Source organism: Panthera onca, chromosome A1 (assembly GCF_046562875.1).
Source record: "Panthera onca isolate mPanOnc1 chromosome A1, mPanOnc1 haplotype 2, whole genome shotgun sequence".
NCBI lineage: Eukaryota > Metazoa > Chordata > Mammalia > Carnivora > Felidae > Panthera > Panthera onca.
This window is the reverse complement of record NC_138339.1, coordinates 17452514-17476584: the sequence shown is the minus strand read 5'-3', so window position 1 is coordinate 17476584 and position 24071 is coordinate 17452514. Positions and strand designations below refer to the sequence as shown.

Sequence of the window (24071 nt, the reverse complement as noted above, 5' to 3'; positions counted from 1 at the left end):
CTGTCACCTCTTTTGCCAGGTGCACAGGCAGCTAGGCAGTGGGCATGGGTACAGCCTGGCAAGATACCTCTGACTTGTTCCACACCCTGTCCATGCAGATGCCACATGTGACGCCCTGACTGTCCTGCTCCCTCTCAAGGTCAGGACTGAAATGGGGTCATGAGCTCCCAGGCAGGGTCTGCCTTGGGCTGAGACTCCTGAGAGTAGTTATGATCCCTGTCGTCAGATGATGGAGTCAGGGACTTCCAGAAACAGCCACCAACCTCCCTGCCTTGCTGTCCAATCCCTCCATGTCAGGCTCTGTGCCCCAGCAGCCCCTGCTCAGCCCTCGTCCAAAAGCACAGAAGTCAGGTAAATGGACCCCGACTCCCACTCCAGGCCACCAAGGGCTATGAGTGCTTACGGCTCTATCTCCATAGAAACAAGCTTCTCAAGGTGTCTGGGTGGCTCAGTCGGTTGAGCGTCCAACTTTGGCTCAGGTCATGATCTCATGGTTTGTGGGGTCAAACCCCTCTTCGGGCTCTGTGCTGACAGTCAGAGCCTGGAGCCTGCTTAGGATTCTGTGTCTCCCTCTCTCTCTGCCCCTCCCCCACTTGCACTCTCTCTGTCTCAAAAATAAATAAACATTAAAAAAAAAGAAAAAGAAAAGAAACAGAAGCTTCTCTGGAAATAGGGACACTTTCCTGTAGTGAGTAAACATTACCTGGATCACTAGTGACAAGCCCCTTGGACAAAGTTTCTGCATGGTGGTTAGGAGCAGGGACTGCTCTCCCCACCATGGATGCTGCCTTAGGGCCCCGCAGGGTCCATTCCAACTGAAGCCCTAGAAAGAATCCTTCTTTCTTTTTAGTATATATTTTAGTATTTCTTATCTCCTGGATTAGTTATCTATTGCTGCATGATAAATTATCGTACAGTTTCTTTGGGGCAGACATTCTAAAAGGGTTCATCTAAAAGGAATGGCTTAATATCTGCTCCAGGAAATCTGGAAGACTTGACAGGGGAGCTGGAATCTTCTGAAGGCTCGTGTACTTCAGAAACCCAAAGTCACTGAAACCTTTTACTTTCTGCAACTAACCAAGTTCCAAGGAGCTATGTCAGTCTTATTATCAAAGAAGACAGCATATTTCAGATTCATTCAAATGTTGTATCAGTGTTTTGTTCCCTTTTTTGTTGGAGCATTCTTTATTGTACAGATATGCCACATAATGCTTATCCATTCACCAAATATATACATTTGAACTGTTTTCAATTTTGAAGTATATACCTAATACTTTTATGGCTATGTGCATACAGGTTTTTGTGTGGACATTTATTTCATTCTCTTGGGTGTAGAGTGGAATTGGTACCTTATAAGTTCATATTCAATGTTTATAAAAAGTTCCAATCTATTTTCCAAGGTGATTATGCAATTTTATATTTCCATCAGCTGTCCTTTCTATCAGCAATCCATTTGATTTCTCTGAGCAATGATTTGTGAATTTCAGTTTATAAGTCCTGCATTTATTTTGTTAAATGTATTCCTAAATATTTTATTATCTTTGATTTTAATGTGAATTGAATTTTTTCTCAATTTCAATTCTAGTTTGTCATTTGCTGCTATTAAGTATGTAATTGCCTTTTTTAATACTACCCTCTTATCTCATGGCCTTGATATACTCCCTTATTATATCCATTAGTTTCTTTGGGGATTCTTTAGGATTTCCTACCTATAGGGTCATGCCATTTTTTAAACAAAAGTAGTTTTATTTCTTTCTTTCTGATCTGGATACTTTAATCTTTTTTTAAAATTTATTTTCACTTAATTGCATTATATAAACCCTCTAGTACAATGGTGAATATAAGTGGTAAGACCAGTCAATTTTGCACTGTACCCAGTGTTAGAGAGAAAGCATTGACTTTTTCACTGTCGAGTATGATGTTAGCTATGGGCTTCATGAAGAGAGACTACATCACGTTGAAGAGCTTGCCTCCTATTCATTACATTTTTAGAGGATTTAAAAAAAAATTATGAATGGCTGTGTGATTTTGTCAAATGCTAAAATTGTGAATCTTTTTGATATGGCCATGTGTTTTTTTGTTTGTTTTCTTCTATTAATATGTGTTGTCAATTGATTATTCTTGGACATTAAATGAATCCTGTATCTTTAGGATAAATGCTATTTGGTCATTATGTAGTAATTTTATATGACCTGGAAGTGATTTGTTAACCTTTTATTAAGAAATTTTTGTACTTATGTTTATGAGTGAAAATAGGTTATACCTTTGTTTTCTTGTGATGTTTTGGATTGGCTTTGGTATCAGGATACATACAATGAATTGGTATTTACTTCTCTATATTCTGAAAGTTTGTGAAGAATTGGTATTATGTGATCTTTAAAAAGTTATTGAATCCCCCCAGTAAAGGCATGTTTGCATGACTTTTTTTTCTTGGTTTCAGATATTTTTAATTACAACTTGATTTTTATTCATTTGTTTAATGTATATTAAGATTTTGTATTTCTTTTCAAGGTCAATGTTGGTAATTTGTGTCTTTCTAGGAATTTGTTCTGTTCATTTATGATTTTTTGGCATAAATTCATAATATTCTTTTATAGGAATTTAACTCATTTATGATAAACAGTGATTTTTTTTTACTTCATTCTTTGTTTTTGTAATTTGAGCTTTAGCTTTTTTTTTTCTTAGTTGAAGCTGCACTTGAAAATACTACTAATAAACAATTCTAACTGAGACCGACTCAGAAAGCTAAGGGAGCTGACTGAGATATTTTCAAAGGGTGGGGAAAGAATATTTAACAAATATCTTTGAAGGGATTAAGGATAAAAATAATTTCCTGATTTTATTGTGTGAACTAAAAACTATTAATAAGTTAGTTATGAACTATAAAGCAACATGGATCAATAATAATTGGATTTAAGCGATTTGACTACTAACAGCACAGTAACTAATCATGTAGGATTTTGGTTATTTCAATTTTACTAAACTTTTTTTTTAATTTCATTTTTTTAAATTTACATCCAAATTAGTTAGCATACAGTGCGACAATGATTTCAGGAGTAGATTCCTTAATGGCCCTTACCCATTTAGCCCATCCCTCCTCCACAACCTCCAGTAACGCTCTGTTTGTTCTCTGTATTTGAGTCTCTTCTGTTTTTGTCCCCCTCCCTGTTTTTATATTATTTTTGTTTCCCTTCCCTTATGTTCATCTGTTTTGTATCTTAAAGTCCTCATATGAGTGAAGTCATATAATATTTGTCTTTCTCTGACTGACTAATTTCACTTAGCATAATACCCTCTAGTTCCGTCCACATAGTTGCAAATGGCAAGATTTCATTCATTTTTACTGCTGAGTAATACTCTATTGTATACACCACATCTTCTTCATCCATTCATTGATCAATTGATATTTGAGCTCTTTCCATACTTCGGCTATTGTCGATAGTGCATGTGCCCCTTTGAATCAGCACAACTGTATCCCGTGGATAAATACCTACTAGTGCAATTGCTGGTTCGTAGGGTAGTTCTATTTTTAATTTTTTGAGGAACCTCCATACTGTTTTCCAGAGTGGCTTTACCAGCTTGCATTACCACCAACAATGTAAAAGAAATCCTCTTTCTCCACATCCTCACCAACATCTGTTGTTGTCTGAGTTGTTAACGTTAGCCATTCTGACAGGTGTAAGGTGGTATCTCATTGTGGTTTTGATTTGTATTTCCCTGTTGATGAGTGTTGTTGAGCATTTTTTCATGTGTCGGTTGGCCATCTGGATGTCTTCTTTGGAGAAGTGTCTATTCATGTCTTTTGCCCATTTATTCACTGGATTATTTGTTTTTTGGGTGTTGAGTTTAATAAGGACTTTATAGATTTTGGATACTAACCCTTTATCTGATATGTCGTTTGCAAATATCTTCTCCCATTCTGTCGGTTGCTTTTTAGTTTTGCTGATTGTTTCCTTCACAGTGCAGACACTTTTTATTTTGATGAGGTCCCAGTAGGTCATTTTTGCTTTTGTTTCCCTTGCCTCTGGAGATATGTTGAGTAAGAAGTTGCTGTGGGCAAGATCAAAGAGGTTTTTGCATGCTTTCTCCTCAAGGATTTTGATGGCTTCCTGTCTTACATTGAGGTCTTTCATCCATTTTGAGTTTATTTTTGTGTATGGTGTAAGAAAGTGGTCCAGGTTCATTCTTCTGCATGTCGCTGTCCAGTTTTCCCAGCATCACTTGCTGAAGAGACCACCTTTATTCCATTGGATATTCTTTCCTGCTCTGTTAAAGATTAGTTGGCTGTACATTTGTGGGTCTATTTCTGGGTTCTCTATTCTGTTCCCTTGATCTGAGTGTCTGTTCTTGTGCCAGTACCATACTGTCTTGATGATTACAGCTTTGTAGTATAGCGTGAAGTCCGGGATTGTGATGCCTCCTGCTTTGGTTTTCTTTTTCAAGATTGCTTTGGTTATTTGGGGTTTTTCTGGTTCCACACAAATTTTAGGATTATTTATTCTAGCTCTGTGAAGAATGCTGGTGTTATTTTGATAGGGATTACATTGAATATGTAGTTTGCTTTGGGTAGTATCGACATTTTAACAATATTCTTTCTTCCTTTCCAGGAGCATGGAATCTTTCCCCAGTTTTCTTGTGTCTTCTTCAATTTCTTTCATATGCTTTCTATATTTTTCAGTGTATAGATTTTTCACCTCTTTGGTTAGATTTATCCTAGGTATTTTATGGTTTTTGGTGCAATTGTAAATGGGATTGCTTCCTTGAGTTCTCTTTTTGTTGCTTCATTTTTCATGCGTAAATGCAACCAATTTCTGTGCATTGATTTTATATCCTGAAACTTTGCTGAATTCATGAATCAATTCTAGCATTTATTTGGTGGAATCTTCTGGGTTTTCCATGTAGACTATCATGTCATTTGCAAAGAGTGAATGTTTGACATTCTCCTGGATGATTTGGATTCCTTAAATTTACTAAATTTATATTTGAATTTCCTCACTAAGTATTCAGTGATAACGAGTTTCTACATGGCAAAATGTTGATAATCATGCTCATGCTAAATGGTGTCCAAACAAATTACATCATTGTTGTCCCAAATACAGATTAGCCAAGTCAGAAAAAATGGTCATGATTTCCTCAACATCATTTTCTGAATTATATGCATCAATGAAAAAACTCTGTATTACTCTAATAAATTACATTCTCTTGTACGAAGTTCAGTGCTTACTTGAGTGCAGTAGTTCTTGAACAGAGTTGTTACTGCTTCCCCAACTGGCATTTAAACACATAAGGTCACATTTTGAAACCTTAATTATGAAAGAATTTACAAATATACAATAGAGGGGATAATAATATAATGAAATCCATAAACCCATCGCTCATTTTTGACAATATGAAGTGTCATTTTATAGCTGTTCTATTTTTTTCCCTCAATCCTTATATGGGCCTTTATTTTTTTAATTGCCACAATGATGACCGGTCACGTTTAATTTTAAGTAACTCCACAAGTCCTCCAGGGCACAGGAAGATCTCACACAACAAATTGTATTAGCTAAATTACCAAAAGCATCTTTTTGAGAAATACTTTTAATAATATGATGTTACAATAGTGATTATATTTTTGTGACCTATTTACTCATTAGGCAAATGTTAAAATCTATATTGCAGAAAGATAAATAATTTGAAATGACCAAAAGGGAATTTCTCATGGGTAAAAACTGGCTTAAATTAATTTGAATACCATGCTTACACATTATAAAGGTAAATCTGCATTAAAAACACAATTGCACCAGAAGTCTCATCCCTTTTGGAAGACAGCCGATCCTCACCCCAGCTTCCCAAAATAAAACTCTGGTCCTGGAAAAACAAAATAAAAATAACAGTTTCCTTTTTATATGGCCTCAGGACTTATACTTCGATACTTCACATGTAAAATGGAAAGTGGAGCATGATTTTTGTGTTGTATAGAAGTTGAATAGGTGAAGTTAGTCACATGAATTTACTAAACCAATCTGTAACATTAATTTCTTGTCTATTTTTTTCAATAGCTAAATACATTTCAATTTTTTTCTAATACACAGTATGTAACAGAGTTTAACAGCACTAATTTGGAACTAAGAAACCTAGATTCAAACCCCATCTTGTTAGTTCCAACTTGTGATTTTTGCATGAGTCACATCCCCTAACTGCTCCCCAGCATTCTGACACTATATGTATCACTATATACTGTGAACCCTAAAAGCGTTCATCTATGTAACATGTTTTAGAATATAGGTACACTGTAAGCATTACATAGTATTAGGCATTAATTCTGTTATTTTTTATAATCTCTAGCTTTTCTTACGCATGTGAACCAAGTTTAACCAAATTGCTGACTTTTACCTACATGCTATGCTATAGGAGTAATTAACACCAATAATAGATGTGGAACCAAATAACCTCCATGAAATTCACTTGGTAATACAAGTAATGCAATTTACCAAAGGTGATCTAACATTTCGTATAGCACCACCTCCTATTTAATACAACCTATGAAGTAGGGATTATTAGTACCTTGTGTTTTACATGAAGAAACTGAGTTGAAGGTAGATCAGGTAACTTGTGAAAACAACCAGACATTTTCTATCAAATAAGATAATTCCCTCTGGCCAATATAAATTATTAAATCATAGATAATTTCTGCATCCTTCACCAAGATTACCGATACACCTTCTATAAATACATCCCATATTACAAAATGCACCATTCATCCTCTCTTTGTGTTATCTGTGTCTGTACTGGTACATGATGACAGATTTCACTGTGTCACGTGTGAATATGTGAACATTTATTACGATGCTGTTTATAGCGCCTATTATTTTCTAATAAATTTTAGTACTGCAGGATCAACTTAGACTTGTCAGAATCACTTGTGTATTGGGATCTTGTATGCTTCTTTAAAAAAATTCAGAAAGAGGTCTAAAAGAATACTAACATTATGAATCTTCAACAGCACTGCGATGAAGGATTTAACAGTCAGTAGGGAAGTCATGGTGCCATATACATGGTACTTGGATTTCCATAGACCTGGGTTTGAATCTTAACCTCCCATAATCCTGCATGTGTGACTCCGGGCAAGGTCCTTCAACAATTTGAGGCAGTTTATCCATATGTGAAATTTAATAAGGTAAAACTTTATAACAAATAAGGTAAAAGGTGCATTGTTAGGCCTTACTAATTTAATTTTATCTAGTCTTCTTCAATAAATGACAGGAGGCAGATAATATATCAGGGGCTGGAGCTACAACTTGTGATTGGATTTTGGCAGAAACTTTTTCAAAACATTTTTTTTATACTGAAAGAAGAAAATCTTGTTTATTCTTTCTTATCACCAGCAAGCAATTTTATGGTGTATATTAGCTTGCCATAATCTATGTCTTTTACTTCCTTAAAGCTGTATTTTAATTTTTACTTTTGAAAAGCCCTCTCTCCTTCATTCTTCTTGTAATTTATCATCCTTTTCAGGAAGAATCATTTTGAAAGAACTTTTTAAACATAGATGATCCTACTCAATAAAGTTTTAATTATACGGACACAACATAGAAAACATGTTTTATCCAGTGAAAATTATCACTACTGGTGAAGATTGGTTCTGTGAACTAACTCTTGTATGATGGCTACACGTTTGACAAAATACTAGCCAGATGGTTGACCTTATCTTTGGCGGTGAGTGAATTTCAGGGATGAACCCTGATACAGTTCACTCCTGGTGCTCTGAGAGCAAAGCACTGATACCTTACTTATCCATCCTTTAATTGTTTATATTTGGCAAAACACCTCAAATTTTCCCATAAAAGAAGGATCCCTTAGATTCTATATAATGGCTAATTAACAAAAAAAGTTAAGACCATTTACTATAAAAGCAATAACTGACCAGATTTTATAATTGTCTGTTTTTTTTTATGTTTTCAATAGGTAACCCGTTATTAAGCAGCAAAGTCAACATATTGATTAATGTCTTAGATGTCAATGAATTTCCTCCAGAAATATCTGTGCCATATGAGACAGCTGTGTGTGAAAATGCCAAACCGGGACAGGTAACTTATTCATATTGTTAACTAATAGCATATGAGGACCTACTATATGCATGTGTTTTAGGTTATAAGCCCACACATGAAAAGACACACACACACACACACACACACACACACAGATATCTCTGTGTGTGTGTGTGTGTGTGTTTACATTAAAAAAACCCACAATGGATAGTAAATTCAAAAGTTAAGGGTGATTTATGGATGTACAAGTAACACCACAGGAGACAAAGTGATGCTAGCTTAGTGAACATTCTTTGTATAACTAAAAAGCCTAGGATTGCAGATCTGCTCTGTTTTCCTTTCCTTTACTGTGGAATTTCCATGGACTCTGTGACTATAAAAGAGCAAACAAATTGAGAATGCATTCTTCTAGTGTTTCTTGCTTTGGTCACATGCTTTATGAAGAGGTACAGAAAAGCGCTATAGCCCATTAAAAATTTAAGGCTTCTTTCTTTGGTGGCCTTGAGTAGAACATCTGGATTACTGAAAATCTCTGAATTATATTTTCCTTATTAAGTCAATATTGTTCTGATTCTAGTGGGAGATCTCATGAGGGAGGACACCATAGTTAAAAAAGTTATATCAAAATCCTAGAGTTAATGTGAGTGGTGTTGGGTAGCCAGTTTTTGTTTCTACACTATTACAGATGAGTGGGTAAAATAGCATACCATGTTATAATGTAATATGATGGTATGATATGACATGATATGATATGATATGATGAATCAAGAATGAGCAAATGATGAGAGTGTGTCAGAAATAATAATATGATTAACCCAATACTGTGCACCTAGGTCCAAAGGAAAAATAGATCAGTATGCTTAGTTTGCTTTCTATTTTAATCACCTTTAAATAGCATAACTATTCATTTAAATAAATTTGAAGTTTTAATTCTTACAGAAAAATTTTAATATTTCAAACACTATCATTATTCAAAAAGATCATTCTTTAATCTTCAGTATTTGTTTCAATTTGAATGCATTAAACTGATTTGTAGCAAATCTGTCCCATAATCCTAATCCTGTGATGTCCACTAGCTAGGTAGCTATTAAATTCAAATTAAATAAATTTAAAAATCAGTGTTCTCTTTCACACTAACCACATTTCAATTGCTCAATGGCTGTATGTGATGAGTGGCTACCATTTTTTTTCCATGTAGATATACAATATTTCCATCAATACTGAAACTTCTAGTGGCTTGTGTTGCTCTAATCCTTTCTCTGATAATTTGGAGAAAGTATTAATTTTATTACAGCATGACTTGTATAGTCAGATTTCCCATTTGATAAATTTGCATCCTTAACTTTGAATAGACGCAGAAATGCAGAAAAAGGTTTAACCCTCTATCCCCTTAAATGTACCCACAAATTACATGGGATAAGCTCACTGCCTGCTTTAGTGTCTGAAATAGAAGCACCTGAATAAATGTTTAACAAATAATAAACTGATTTGTTTATTTGAGAATGTATTAAGAGGTTTTCTGAAATTCCACAGTGTAGCAATTTCTCATTTTACAGACCCCTTCACCCTCACCCCCATAACCAATCCTCTACTTTTTTAAAGATAATTAGGGATTTAATTCTTTTATACCAATCAGACTCTTGTAATGCACACAATGAAAGTCCTTCGGATATAGAATTCCATTCGGTGCTTCTCTGCTTGTCTAGTAAATGAGTTTAAAAAGTTGGGAATAGTAGAAATGACCTGAGGTAACTTGTTTTTCTTACATCTGGACAAAGTGGTAGGTAATCCGTGGGGTCCTTGGACGCTCTTTTTCTAATAAACATCTGTTGGGCTTTCTACTGGGTCACATTTATGTACAAAGCACAACCCTGAAATATTACTAAGTTTTAAGGGAGTGTGGAATGTGAGCATTTTCTTCTTTTGACCGAACCATCTTCCCATTGTCTAAGAATTATGCATAGGAGCTGTCTATCTCTTCTGGCCTCTAATTGAATATGTATGTATGCAAGTATGTATACGTGTATATATGTGATATCTGTCAAGAGACAACAGGAAAAGAAAAGGATGATACTATCTAAATCAACAATGGTGAATCACTGAAGTGTGAGCGGTTTTTTTACTTAGCGTAATGACTCCCAAGTGTCAATTCCAGATAAGTGACAGTTTATACCAAAATTTTCTTCTCTGCTGTTTGAAAGGACATTGCTTCATTCTAAAGTTATGTTCTTGATATTTTTTGGTGTTAAAGAACTTTAATTTAGTAAGTGATTATGCTTGCTGATAGTAGTTAATGGCAAAACAAAACAAAACACCTGGCAAATCAATCCCTTAATAATTTACAGAAAATTTATGGATGGGAACTATGATCTGATTAAGCATATGGATTTATGTGAAGGAAAGTTGAAGTTTGATAGAAGTGGGACCGATTTACACTGAACTAGAGACCTGGATTTCTCATTAGAAAATCAATTTGTTGGGGCGCCCGGGTGGCTCAGTCGGCCAAGCGGCCGACTTCACCTCGGGTTGTGAGCTCATGGTCTGTGAATTCGAGCCCCACATTGGGTGAGCACTATGCTGTCAGCTCAGACCCTGGAGCCCGCTTCGGATTCTGTGTCTCCCTCTCTCTCTGCCCTTCTGATCATGCTCTGTCTCTCTCTCTCTCCTTCAAAAAATAAACCTTAAAAAAATTAAAAAAATAAAGTAAACCAATTTTTCAAATTACAAATTACCAATACTGCTTCAGGCACTAAATTTCCTAGTAGGTATGCTTATGTGTGAATGTGTGTATGTGTATGTAAGCCTACATGCACACAAATATATGGGGAGGTAGAACATAGTACTAAGACTGGTTTTTAACCATGAAATGAAAACAAAAAGTATCAAATAAATCACATGTTTAGGGGCCCCTGGGTGGCTCAGTCAGTGGGTTGTCCGACTTTGGCTCAGGTCATGACCTCACAACACGTGAGCTTGAGCCCTGCATCCCACGTCGGGCTCTGTGCCGACAGCTCAGAGCCTGGAGCCTGCTTTGGATTCTGTGTCTCCCTCTCTTTGCCCCTTCCCAGTGCTCTCTCTCTCTCTCTCTCTGTCTCTCAAAAATAAATAAGCATTAAAAAATTAATTAAAAAAATAAATCACATGTTTAATGTCATTGTGCTAAGACACGATGTGTGCTTTGCCCGCTGTGACCACAATGCAGTACTTGAAATGTAAGGTCTTCCTTTGGCAAATTCAAACTTAGTCTAAAAGAGTCATCACCTGAGCAGTCCTCTGCCCTCGCCCTCTTCTACACACAATTCCTGAAATTCTTTCTGATGCAAAGCCATTGCATATGTTAATAAATAAAACCTCAAAGCCATTATAAATTGGTTATCTGTGTAGTGAATTATCAATTTCACAGTTTGGCTCTTAGAAGTTATTTTTAATCTCCAAATTCTTAAGGGCACTTTACTGAAGTGTCAGAATTTTAACTACCAGACATACAACCTATGGGAGAGATTTAGGAAAAATTTTAAACACGATGGTTAGTGTTTACTTCCTAAAAACATTTTATGAGAATGCAATTAGCATTCTGGCCCGTTGGGGGGAAACAAATAAAAGAACAAAATAGGATATACATCCTTTGAATTTCTCTTTCTCAACATTTTATTTATTTATGAAAATAAAATTCATTCTCACAAACGTAACTATACTAAAATTTTGCTGTCGCAAGGGCTTTTAAATAATCAGCGATTTTCTTTCCAGTAAGCATTTTTGTATTTATGTTAGAAAGCATTTATTTTATTTAGTTTAAAATGCAAGCAAGTGCATTTTATTTATTTATTTATTTATTTATTTATTTTTTAATTATTTATTTTTTAATTTACATCCAAGTTAGTTAGCATATAGTGTAACAATGATTTCAGGAGTAGATTCCTTAATGCCCCTTACCCATTTAGCCCATCCCCCCCCCCCACAACCCCTCCAGCAACCCTCTGTTTGTTCTCTGTATTTAAGAGTCTTTTGTGTTTTGTTCCCCTCCCTGTTTTTATATTCTTTTTGCTTCCCTTCCCTTGTGTGCATCTGTTCTGTGTCTTAAAGTCCTCATATGAGTGAAGTCATATGATATTTGTTTTTCTCTAATTTCGCTTAGCGTAATACCCTCCGGTTCCATCCACATAGTTGCAAATGGCAAGATTTCATTCTTTTTGATTGCCGAGTAATACTCCATTGTATATATATACCACACCTTCTGTATCCATTCATCCATCGATGGACATTTGGGCTCTTTCCATACTTTTTTTTTTTTTTTTTTTTTTAATATATGAAATTTACTGTCAAATTGGTTTCCATACAACACCCAGTGCTCATCCCAAAAGGTGCCCTCCTCAATACCCATCACCCACCCTGCCCTCCCTCCCACCCCCCATCAACCCTCAGTTTGTTCTCAGTTTTTAACAGTACAAGCAAGTGCATTTTAATTTTATTTTGCTTCTTAGTGAGAATTTTCAATGCTGTTAAGCTTTTTTTATTTTTATTTTAATTTTTTTTAACGTTTTATTTATTTTTGAGACAGAGAGAGACAGAGCATGAACGGGGGAGGGGCAGAAAGAGAGGGAGACACAGAATGGGAAGCAGGCTCCAGGCTCTGAGACATCAGCCCAGAGCCCGACCCTGGGCTCGAACTCAGGGACCGTGAGATCGTGACCTGAGGTGAAGTCTGACGCTTAACCGACCGAGCCACCCAGGCGCCTGAAGCTTTTTATTTATGCAGATATTGATTTGGAATTGGCCCAGACCCTATAATTGAACCTGCCATTACGAACTGTAAATGTTTAGATATTTGTTTATAAAAATTATTTGTAGGGGCGCCTGGGTGGCTCAGTTGCTTAAGCGTCCGACTTCGGCTCAGGTCATGATCTCACTGTCCGTGAGTTTGAGCCCCGCGTCGGGCTCTGTGCTGACAGCTGAGAGCCTGGAGCCTGTTTCCGATTCTGTGTCTCCCTTTCTCTGACCCTCCCCCCGTTCATGCTCTGTCTCTCTCTGTCTCAAAAGTAAATAAACGTTAAAAAAAAATTTAAAAAAATTATTTATAAATAATTGGTCCACTGATATGAATCTTAAAAAAAGTCATTTATCTCTCCTTGCATGCATCACTGAATAAACTTACTAGCCTGGGATGTCAAGTTCCCTTTGAAACTCATGACTGACTTCAAGTTTCATCTCAACTTTGTTTCAGATAATTCAGATAGTCAGCGCTGCAGACCGAGATCTTTCACCTGCTGGGCAGCAATTTTCCTTTAGATTATCACCTGAAGCTGCCGTCAAACCAAATTTTACAGTCCGTGACTTCAGAAGTAAGTTTAACCGCATAAAAACGTACCTCTTGCCATGTAACTTTGTAAAAGGGCGCAAAGGTAGCAACCCATGTTTTTCCTAGAAGCACTCAAGTTCATAAAATGTGGAAATCCATATATGAGAAATACGAAATTCTATGGCTAGCAGTAAATTAAATATTTAACCTATATAGATCGTATCTAATGAGGCAAATTGCTTCCATTTATAATGTGGACGGTCCCTTAACGAGTCAAGCCAAAATAGCCTATCTGGGAAATTGAATGCTTTCTATGTTTTAAATGTATCATTTGTTCCACGTGCACATTACTTGTACAAACAGGTAACTTCTTAGTAATTGGTTTGTTTGAATAACATACAGTACATCACAGGTTAAGAATACAGGCTTTGTAACTAGTATGGCGGAAATTTTCATTCCCACTCCATTATGTCCTCAATGGCAGACTCTCAATGTATGAAGTTATACTACATAATTTTAAACTCATAGTTGAAATAAATCAACCTCATAGTATTTATATTAAATAAATTAATGCATGCAAATCATTTAACGCAATACCCAAGATTATTTTAGTGATCGCCTCTGCCATCATATCTGCACTTCTGTGTCTACCACGGTCATCATCACCACTGCTTCTGCTCCTAATGGTATCACATCTGCTACTGTGACAGCCACTACAAAAATACAAAGGACACTGGATATATTACAGCTAAGTACTGGCCAGGTGTTCTTACATTATTAATTCTGTGACTGTGGACATTTTATCCCTTCTAAGTTTCTTTAGTTATGAAATGGGAATTAGAAACATCTGAGTTCATAATATTTGATGGTAAAAAGCTAGTTTCTTACTAAATTCTATGCTTATAAAACAAATGAGCAGATTGTGATGAGATGATAATGACTGACAGAAGTCAAAGATTGTCTGAAAAAAATTTACTTGTCTGTAAATATTTAGAGAAAGAAATCAGACATTTTGTCACAGAAGGAAATTCAGTAGGGTTTTCTCCATCTAATAGTGTAGCATGAGGAATGGCTATAAATGCAGTAGGGTCCCAAATATGAAAGGCCTTATAAGTAGAGACACCACATATTTTATTATGAAAGCTAGAATACTTTGGAGAATAGACATGGACGATATTAGTGATTTTAATTAGAACAGCTCACATAAAATAGGACTGCCCAAGACAAACCAGAACATGTAGTCACCCTAACTAGAAGCCATTTAAAGACATTATAACTTTGGAAAGGTTTAGAAGAGCATAATATGTTCAAATTTGCATTAGGAAGATCAGTTTGGTTGTAGTTTGAAAAAGACAACAGAAGGATATAGGATTACTTGTGATGCTATTGCAGGAGGGGGTGAAAGTGTGTTAGATTAAGGTAATGGCTCATGGAGATAGGTGGATAGAGACAGAAAGTTGTAGGGCTTGATGCTAGATTCCCTAAATTCTGGATGTGAATACAATGGACAAGAAGACTAATCAGACCTCCAGATCCCTGGCTTGGGCAACAAAGTAGATGGACACATCATTCAGGGACATAAGCATTGACTATCTCCCCTATTGTATGGTTGTTGGGGAATTAATATCTCATAATATAAATTAGATCATCTTGCCTCATAGCAATAGTGTTTTGTCTCAGTCTGAACATTGTTTGCTATTTAAATATGCCATTTATTATATTCCCCCTTTTATCTGAACTTACATTTTAAGTGTAAGTGTAAGTCTTTAAAAACTGAATAGAAACTTTTTATGACCTCACATATTTACCTCACCTCCTCCCCCCCCCCCCCCACCACCAGGGGTAGACTATTTCAGTTTTACTCACGTTGCAAATTTCAATTCTACAATACAGTGGTATCAACCATAGCACCATGTTATAGTTACCATGGTATACCTTGTTATACCCATTCATCTTATAATTGAGATTTTGTATCTTTTTGCCCATGTTTCCCTATTTTCACCACCCCCAAGCCCTGGCAACCCCATTTGTGCTCTCTGTTTTTATGGGTTGCTTTTTGTTGTTGTCGTTCTTTTTTAGATTTCACCTCTAATGTCATGTGCAGTATTCATCTTTCTTTGCCTGGCTTATATCACTTAGCATAATGTCCCCCAGGTTCGTTCATGTTGTCACAAATGTCAATATTTCTTCTTTCTTACAGTTGAATAAAACTTCTTTGTGTGCATATATATTAATAGTTATATGATACACATAAACTTTTTCTTTATCTGTTGTGCAGTAGAAACTATTTTAAGAGTGGAAATGAGGGGCGCCTGGGTGGCTCAGTCGGTTAAGCCTCCGACTTCAGCTCAGGTCACGATCTCACGGTCCGTGAGTTCGAGCCCCGCATGGGGCTCTGGGCTGATGGCTCAGAGCCTAGAGCCTGCTTCCGATTCTGTGTCTCCCCCTCTCTCTGCCCCTCCCCCGTTCATGCTCTGTCTCTCTCTGTCTCAAAAATAAATAAACGTTAAAAAAAATTAAAAAAAAAAGAGTGGAAATGAGGTTTAATGTCTTTTTTCCCATCATGAACAGCACAATGAATTGTATATGGTCACATATCAATAACAATAATGGGTTGAAAATTCAGTAATCCCCTTTTCTGGGGGAGTATGTTCCCAGACACCTAGTAGATTCCTGACACCGAACCACAGGTAGTACTGAACCCTGCATATACATGTCTTCTACTATGCACAGATATCTATGAAAAAATTTAACTTATAAATTAGACACAGTAACAGCAGTAATGAAATAGAACAATTATAGCCATATGCTCACATAAAAGTTATGTGAATGTGATTTCTCTCTTTCTTAAAATATCTTGTGCTGTATTCATCCTTCTTCTTCTTGTGATGATGTAAGGTGATGAAATGCTTAGACAATGAGATGAAATGAGGGGAAAGACATAGGCATTGTGATATAGCAGTAGGCTACCCTTGACCTTTTGACCACACATCTGAAAGAGGATCATCTGCTTCCAGGCCTAGGTTGACTTTGGGCAACCGAAAACAGAGAAAGTGAACCCATGGATAATGGGGAGGCTAAACAATAACAAAAGGGTAGGGTACATTTTGATATAATGTGTTCAAGAATACCAAATCCATGGCTCCTCAAGTACACATATATCAGCTTCTCCAACCTCCTATTCTTACGTTTCAAATTTTAATCCTGACTGTTCCTTTTCCTCAGCTTCAGGTATTCAACCAGTTGCTGAAGATTTCAATGTTAATTCACCTAGTCCACATTTCTTTGTTCCTACTCTCATCATCATTATCTGGCATTACTGAGTCTGGCTGGCCATGCATGTTATAATAGACATTTTGCATCTTGGTATATTTTTTTCAATTAAAAAAATATCCCTATGTAATAACCAAGTCGTCTTCCCATGCAAAACAATCTTATCAAGTAATTTTTCTCAACTTAGTGCTTCTAATGTAATGAATCTAGAGAATCTGCCTAAGTTTTAGTTGTTGAAATTAGAATATACAAATAGATGAATGAATATTACTGAGTTAGCAACATTGTCTGACAAACTTGTATTTTAATGAGTACTATATTTTTCTAAAATTAGTTTCCATGATTCCAAAGTGGATATGATGTATGACTATAATAGGTTAAATAAATATTAATATATTATTTATTTATTTATTTTTATTTTTTTAAAATTTTTTTTAACGTTTATTTACTTTGGGACAACGAGAGACAGAGCATAAACGGGGGAGGGGCAGAGACAGGGAGACACAGAATCGGAAACAGCCTCCAGGCTCTGAGCCATCAGCCCAGAGCCCGAGGCTGGGCTCGAACTCAGGGACCGCGAGATCGTGACCTGAGCTGAAGTCGGACGCTTAACCGACTGAGCCACCCAGGTGCCCCAATACATTTTTTAAAATAAATAGTAAGATATGTGTAGGAGTTACTTTAATAGACACAAAAAAGAAAGGGCGTTTTGAATAAAACCATATTTCCACTTGTATGTGTAGAAATACAATAAGTAAAGAACAAATACATGCAAAATAATACTTTCAATAGAAGTATTAATTGCATTTATATAAGATTTTAAATTTTTATTGCCTTGGATTATTCTAAGTAAATATGGCTGTTTTTGATTTTGTCAGAATTAAAATGAATCATTTTTGTACTTATATTAAAATGGTATTTATGTTTAAAATTTTTAATGAATCTAGATGTTTTTAACACATTTTTTTTCTCTTTTTCCTATACTAACTAATGTGCAAAAGTGAAAAATGTAGATACAGATATATATAGATATATTTTACCTTATACATAGCTATATAGCACAGATTCAGATCCAGGGAAAATAATAAGTCAAATGGGAAATTGGTATTTGTTATATTTTAAATAATAGGTTCTTAGGTAAGGTATTTTACAGATTCATACTTTGTAATCTTTGCTCTTGTAGCATGTAAGAAAACACCCACAGTTGTATTTTTTTTTCTGAATGCCATTTTGATGTTAAAAAAATGAGTCAAGTCAACACACTTCTTGCTTTATAACCAGTTTCTATTCCTTCTGAATTGAAAATATAAATCTTATACCAGATAAGATTAATGTTTCTTCTTTTCCTAAGGATTATTTTGATTACATTTGATTACATTTGGCAGCTCTTATAATAATAAAAGAAAGAATTAAAATATGGGTCTATTTTGCTGATGCAAGAACAGCTTCCTACCGTTTAACAGATACCAACCTTTCAGATTTGAAGTGAAGCTTTTAGTAACCGTCTTATCATCAATGTCTTGTTTTGTAGACAACACAGCTGGAATTGAAACCCGAAGAAATGGATACAGCCGCAGGCAGCAAGAGTTGTATTTCCTCCCTGTTGTAATAGAAGACAGCAGTTACCCTGTGCAGAGCAGCACAAACACCATGACTATTCGAGTTTGTAGATGTGACTCTGATGGTACCATCCTGTCTTGTAATGTGGAAGCAATTTTTCTACCTGTAGGACTCAGCACTGGGGCTTTGATTGCAATCCTACTGTGCATTGTTATACTCTTAGGTTGGTTTCAATATTAATCCCATATTCTCTCTCTCTCTCTCTCTCTCTCTCAATCTCTCTTCTCTCTGCCTCTGTCTTCACAATACATGTAAATTAGTTTTTCTTCGTTGAGATGTCACATCTGGATAGAAGAAAGATTAAGTACATTGAATTCTATTTTTTATTAATATGAATTTTCTATTTAAGACTCTTTGTATATATAGCACTAAGAATAAACAAATAACATCATCAGAAACACAAGAGTACATTCAAGCCCTTAGGGATTCCAAGGAATAACAGTTTGTTGCACATGCCACAGTGAAATTTTCTATAACAGATATCCCATTTACAGCAGTGTTTTTATAATTCATCTTATATTCCAGTAATTATTGCTATCTAATAAGATAGTACATATCTTTAAAAATATACTAGATGAACCATGGCTCTCCAATGCCCATTCAATAAAGGAAGAAAAGGGAAAAGACAGGAAAGAAATGAAAGAAAGTAAAATCATTCCTAACTTTTTTTTCTGTTTAAACTGCCAGCCAAAAGCAGTTCTCATTCTGCTTTTTTCACAGCTCCACACATCAAAATTCTAACCACCCTCCCTAGAAAAGAACACACTAAAACATCCAGAAGCACTGCAAAGGAAAAGGATTGAAGTAACGTATTCTGTAACATCTCTGTGAGAATTAACATAAATCTACTTTAGGGGTTTCCGTCTTCCATCCATTCTGTTCAGCTGGCTCCATTCACTTATTAATTCACTGCCAGATTCACAAAACTAGAGAGAGCTTTTCTGTTTTGCCCATCATTTCTTTAAGTTCAAATTGCAACAGAGGTACAGCTGGGCACTGTGGAATCCGTTTATATATGCTTCACAAATGTAGATACATACATTTATCTTTAAGATAGAAAATTAAAAAAAAAAAAAACAACAACCTAGGATGTAAAGCATGGAGTAAGGCATTATATGACAGTTTTTGGAGAACATTCTCTAAGAAGCTCATGTCAGTTTGGAAGTTGAAGTTCTGGTCCAATTTGCATAGTGTAGATACTAATTCACACAAGTAACATTGGTGTGTGGAAAAAGATTCAAAATAACATTCTCACACCTGAAATTGAACACCATCAGTTAGGTGCTTAACCTCAAATCAAGGGTTCCTCTTTCATGCTTCTTTCTTTCAAGGAACCACCAGAGTCCCAGAGTGTTTCCATATCGACCTACCATGACTTGGCATGTTCTGGATGCTCATTTGTGGCCTGTTTGGCCCTTTTATAGTGTACTGTGTCGTCTTGCTCTGCTCAGCATCATTTTGCCCCGCTGTCTGTTACTCATTCCTCCCAATAGTTTCTGAGTGGCCACAGTGCACTTGCCCCATTTTAGCACATGGATTTGCAAGTCCACAGCAGTGAATGTTGACATTTCTAGTTCTGCCATGAAGAATTCTTAAAAACCCAACTCTTCTTGGACCTCTTTAACCAATCCCAAACTCCTTCAGATCTTCCCATTTATTCTGAGCCATTTTCTTATCTTTCCTGGGATGAGGGGAAGCACGAGTGTCCTGTGGCATTTAGGGATCTTTTACAGGGCCCTCAGATACATCAGCTAGTAGTCCCCTTCTCAGCCATAGCAACTCCAAAGCCATTTTAGGTGTAGGCCTTCTCTGTGAGGTTTGCAGTTTCTGGCTCATTCCCCAGGTGAGCAATGGTCTTTTTTCATTTTGGGACCTCCTTAAATCCTGGGAAGAGTGCAGAGTGCTAAACATCTCTTAGAGGCCCATCGTATAAAAGCTCTACCTATATCTCCTTCCTCCTTCCAGTTGGTCAACCTTTAATTTGGGAGGAAGAGGGAATAAATGAGCTTTCCTCATCACGCAATCTCCTCTAATTTCTAATCTGTTGACAACAGTCTTCCAGATTCTACTGTAGGAAATCAAACATACTGTGGCTTTCAATCTGTTACCCCTTCTATGGAGGAGAGGGGGTTTTATGATGACCAAAGTTGAGCACTGACTTTATGATTTGAATCTGTGCCCTTTCGCTTCTAGAGGAACTAAACACTTACAATTTAGTGGTTGCTGGGCATCAGCCAGGAACAAAGAAAGATTTAAGTGAGAGCATATAAATTAAATATTTCAAAATTCTATCATGAATGAATGCAAACTGAACACTGGGAATTTGATTTAGAAAATGTCTCAATATGTTAGGACACAGAATTGAAATAATTAGAAATCTCAGTTGACACAGTTTATAAAACTAAGGCCCTTATATTCTGTACTCTTCCTTCCTTTCTCCTCTCCTTCCTTCCCTTCTTTCTTCCCTTTCTAAAATGTATCACTTTGAAAAGTCATTTTTACAAGAAGATGTGGGTTTATTTCATTAGAAATGCAAATAATGTTACAGCTAGGGAATCTAGCTATAAATAATATCTAAGTGTTACTTATGGGCAATAATATTCAAGTTATATTATACCAATACTATACAGCTCTCTCTATGGTTAGAACAAGCATTCTTTCTTACAAAATTTTGTAACACACCCTTTTTAACTGCCGCTAAAATACTGAAATATAACACAAACTAAATATAAGACAGTCATTGCTTGATTTTGTGAATAATTTTGCTAAGGTTTCTTGTTAGCTACAATTTGAAAATGAAGTTGAGCTTTACACGATGAACAGTGTAAACATAGATATGATCCTTCTTGATTATAATATGTCTACTTTGAAAATCATCAACTACATATTCTCAACTTGCAACTTTTGTCTTGTTCTAGCCATCGTTGTACTGTATGTAGCTCTGCGAAGGCAGAAGAAGAAAGACACTCTAATGACCTCGAAAGAAGACATCAGAGACAACGTTATCCATTATGATGACGAAGGAGGTGGGGAGGAGGACACGCAGGCTTTCGATATTGGTGCTCTGAGAAATCCGAAAGTGATTGAAGAAAACAAAATTCGCAGGGATATAAAACCAGACTCTCTCTGTTTACCTCGTCAGAGACCACCGGTGGAAGACAACACAGACATAAGGGATTTCATTAATCAAAGGCTGCAGGAAAATGACGTGGACCCGACCGCTCCACCGTACGATTCGTTGGCTACATATGCATATGAAGGAAATGGATCAGTAGCAGACTCCCTTAGCTCTATAGACTCTCTCACCACGGAAGCTGACCAGGACTACGACTATCTGGCAGACTGGGGACCCCGCTTTAAAGTCTTGGCAGACATGTTTGGTGAAGAAGAGAGTTATAACCCCGATAAAGTCACTTAGGGCAGAGGCGAAGGATAAAACACAACCAAATGGAGAAATTTAAGAAAAGGAAACACAAATAGAAATCACACACACAGACACACACACAGACACACACATGCATGCACACATGTGCACACACACACACACACACACACACCAGGCTTTATAGGAACACAGTCCTTTGATTACCTGGTTTCTAGCAAGTTGCTATATTTATCATATTGTCAGTTTTGTTTTACTCTGCAAACACAAGATAAATCCTATTAAATGTACTCGCTTGGTTTTGTTTTGTTATTTTGGAAACACACTGAGACAAGCTCAGGCCTATTAAATACAATTTACTGACATGACAACATAGAACGAAGATAGCTATGTGGCATCACGGTGGAAGAGTGTTAGATTTTTCTTAATTCCACTAAAGTGCCTATTGAAACTCTTATCATTTAAAGTGGTGTCCAATGCACTCTGCTGTGATGGCATTACAGGATTCAGAGATACAGAGGACAGAAAACAAAGACACTGTCTTTATGTCAAGGAAGCAATAGCAACACGCTGACTTCTAATTCCTTTTGAGGAAAAATGAAGAATACTTTCTGAACTCCATCTTCTTATAATTCAGAAGTTTTTTTTTTCTTTTTTTAACTGTATGCCAAAACACATTTGTTTTTCCTACCCTTTCAGAATATTGAAATAAATGCGATAATATCAAATTCAATATGTAAGTCCTGAATCTTAAAAGCAATGTTTGATCTTCACATTAGTTCGTATTAAAGGTGATCAGCAAAATGTTGCTTTTTTTTTTTCCAAAAAAAGACATTTTAAAAAAGGAAATTAAAAAAAAATCCCTCTTTATGAAGAGAGGCCTCAGGGCTGAAACCCCACATCAAAATAAATATTGGTTTTGTGTTAATACTGTGCTGGTGTGTGGAAGGTTCGTTTTAACAAATCACCAGATTATTACCGTGTTCAGTCATAGATAAAATTTGAAGTTGCGTTTCTACGAAAATTATTAAGGAAGAAAGTGCCATTAATTCAAACATGGGAAGAGAAATTCATTACAGAGCTTCTCAGAGTTTCTTACAAACTAGTGATTTTTTTTTTGATGAGCAAAGAAAATAAAATACATATCAAATGATACAGGATGGATTTATAGCGTGTCTAAAAATATTACATATTATTAGACAAATAAAAAATCAGGGATTTCAGAAAATTCAAACCAGTGACTAATTCCTAAGATGAACACAAATGCAGAATCAAGCAGTTGATTGATTTATTTAATCAACATGGATTTCAACTTTGTAAACATTGTTATTAATGCTCACAGTTGCTTCTTTATGTGATCATCTACAATAATTCCAATATAAATGATCCCATACAACTCTTCTTTAAAAAACTTTTACTTTTTAATTTGAGGCAGATTTCTGAGAAATGTTAGATTTTATAAGCATACAAATACACTACACTCATATACTTTACTTTCAAGTGAACTGTACCCGATCTAGAAATGCACTTAACAAAACAGATAACTCCGAAGTGATGATATATTTTCTTAACAGTATAATTATACAAGTGACTACTGAACTATTGAGACTATCTCTAGGAAAAAATAAAATTTGCTTATAAGATCCACCCTGAAAATGTGGTCAATATCTAGCTGTATTTATGAAACATTTATGAATATATTTATATTATATTTGCAAAGTTGTAAAAGAGTTCGCACATGGGAAAAATGGGTAGAAATATGGATAGTATGGGCAAATTGTATTCAGTCCTATTCATTATTAAGTATTACTTCAAAAAATATGTAAGTGATAATTATGCAGTGGCAATTTGGCTCTTAGCATTTGCAGTTCACATGCGTTCTTTGGTGCCACATAGTTGCACACTGTCCTTGTTTTCCATATCATGAACAATTGTTGAACTTCTTTTCGTCCTCACAGCACCCAGATCTCACTTGTGTCTCAACTTTGGGAAATATATTTGAATATTCACATAGTGTAATAATTTGCAGCATAGAATGCTTTGGGAAACAGCTATGTAATTTTTTTTTAAGACTGGTGATGTCATAACCTTACTGGAAAAAAATGAAGGCAACTTCTGGGTTTGTCCTAGCAACATGATTTACTATGCAGTGATGCATGGCCCCTTGAAGAAGGTTAATATGGAAGATCACTTCTGGCTGACAACATGATTCTTGTCAGGAATCATTGACGTTTGTATCTGGTTAGAGCATCTCACTGCCTCTGCAAGCGGTCATAGATAGAAAGCCATGATGGCACAAAGAAAACTTGGGAAGGACAGGTCATTTCAAACCACATGACTGAGATGCTAAGTAAATATGTGAAATTGGTGAGTCTTACTTTTATCAAACTAATAAGCGTTTGGCCATTACTTCTCTGTTTTACTTTTGCTACACCACTGCAATAGTTTCTTAGGGCTGCCATGATGA

General features: G+C 35.8%; 1 protein-coding gene across 3 annotated transcripts in view; it reads left to right on the top strand.

The window, feature by feature from the left end:
* The window catches only part of CDH12 (cadherin 12), a 1039090-nt gene extending 1015873 nt beyond the window's left edge, over positions 1 to 23217 (top strand). For all 3 annotated transcript variants that reach the window (XM_078444573.2, XM_078444569.2, XM_078444571.1), the window contains 4 exons: positions 7951 to 8072; positions 13255 to 13372; positions 18134 to 18385; positions 21141 to 23217. In XM_078444573.2, the coding sequence (XP_078300699.1) occupies positions 7951 to 8072; positions 13255 to 13372; positions 18134 to 18385; positions 21141 to 21640 (992 nt within the window). In that variant the 3' untranslated portion in view covers positions 21641 to 23217. The remainder of the gene's footprint in view (positions 1 to 7950; positions 8073 to 13254; positions 13373 to 18133; positions 18386 to 21140) is intronic.
* Positions 23218 to 24071: the final 854 nt, after the last annotated feature.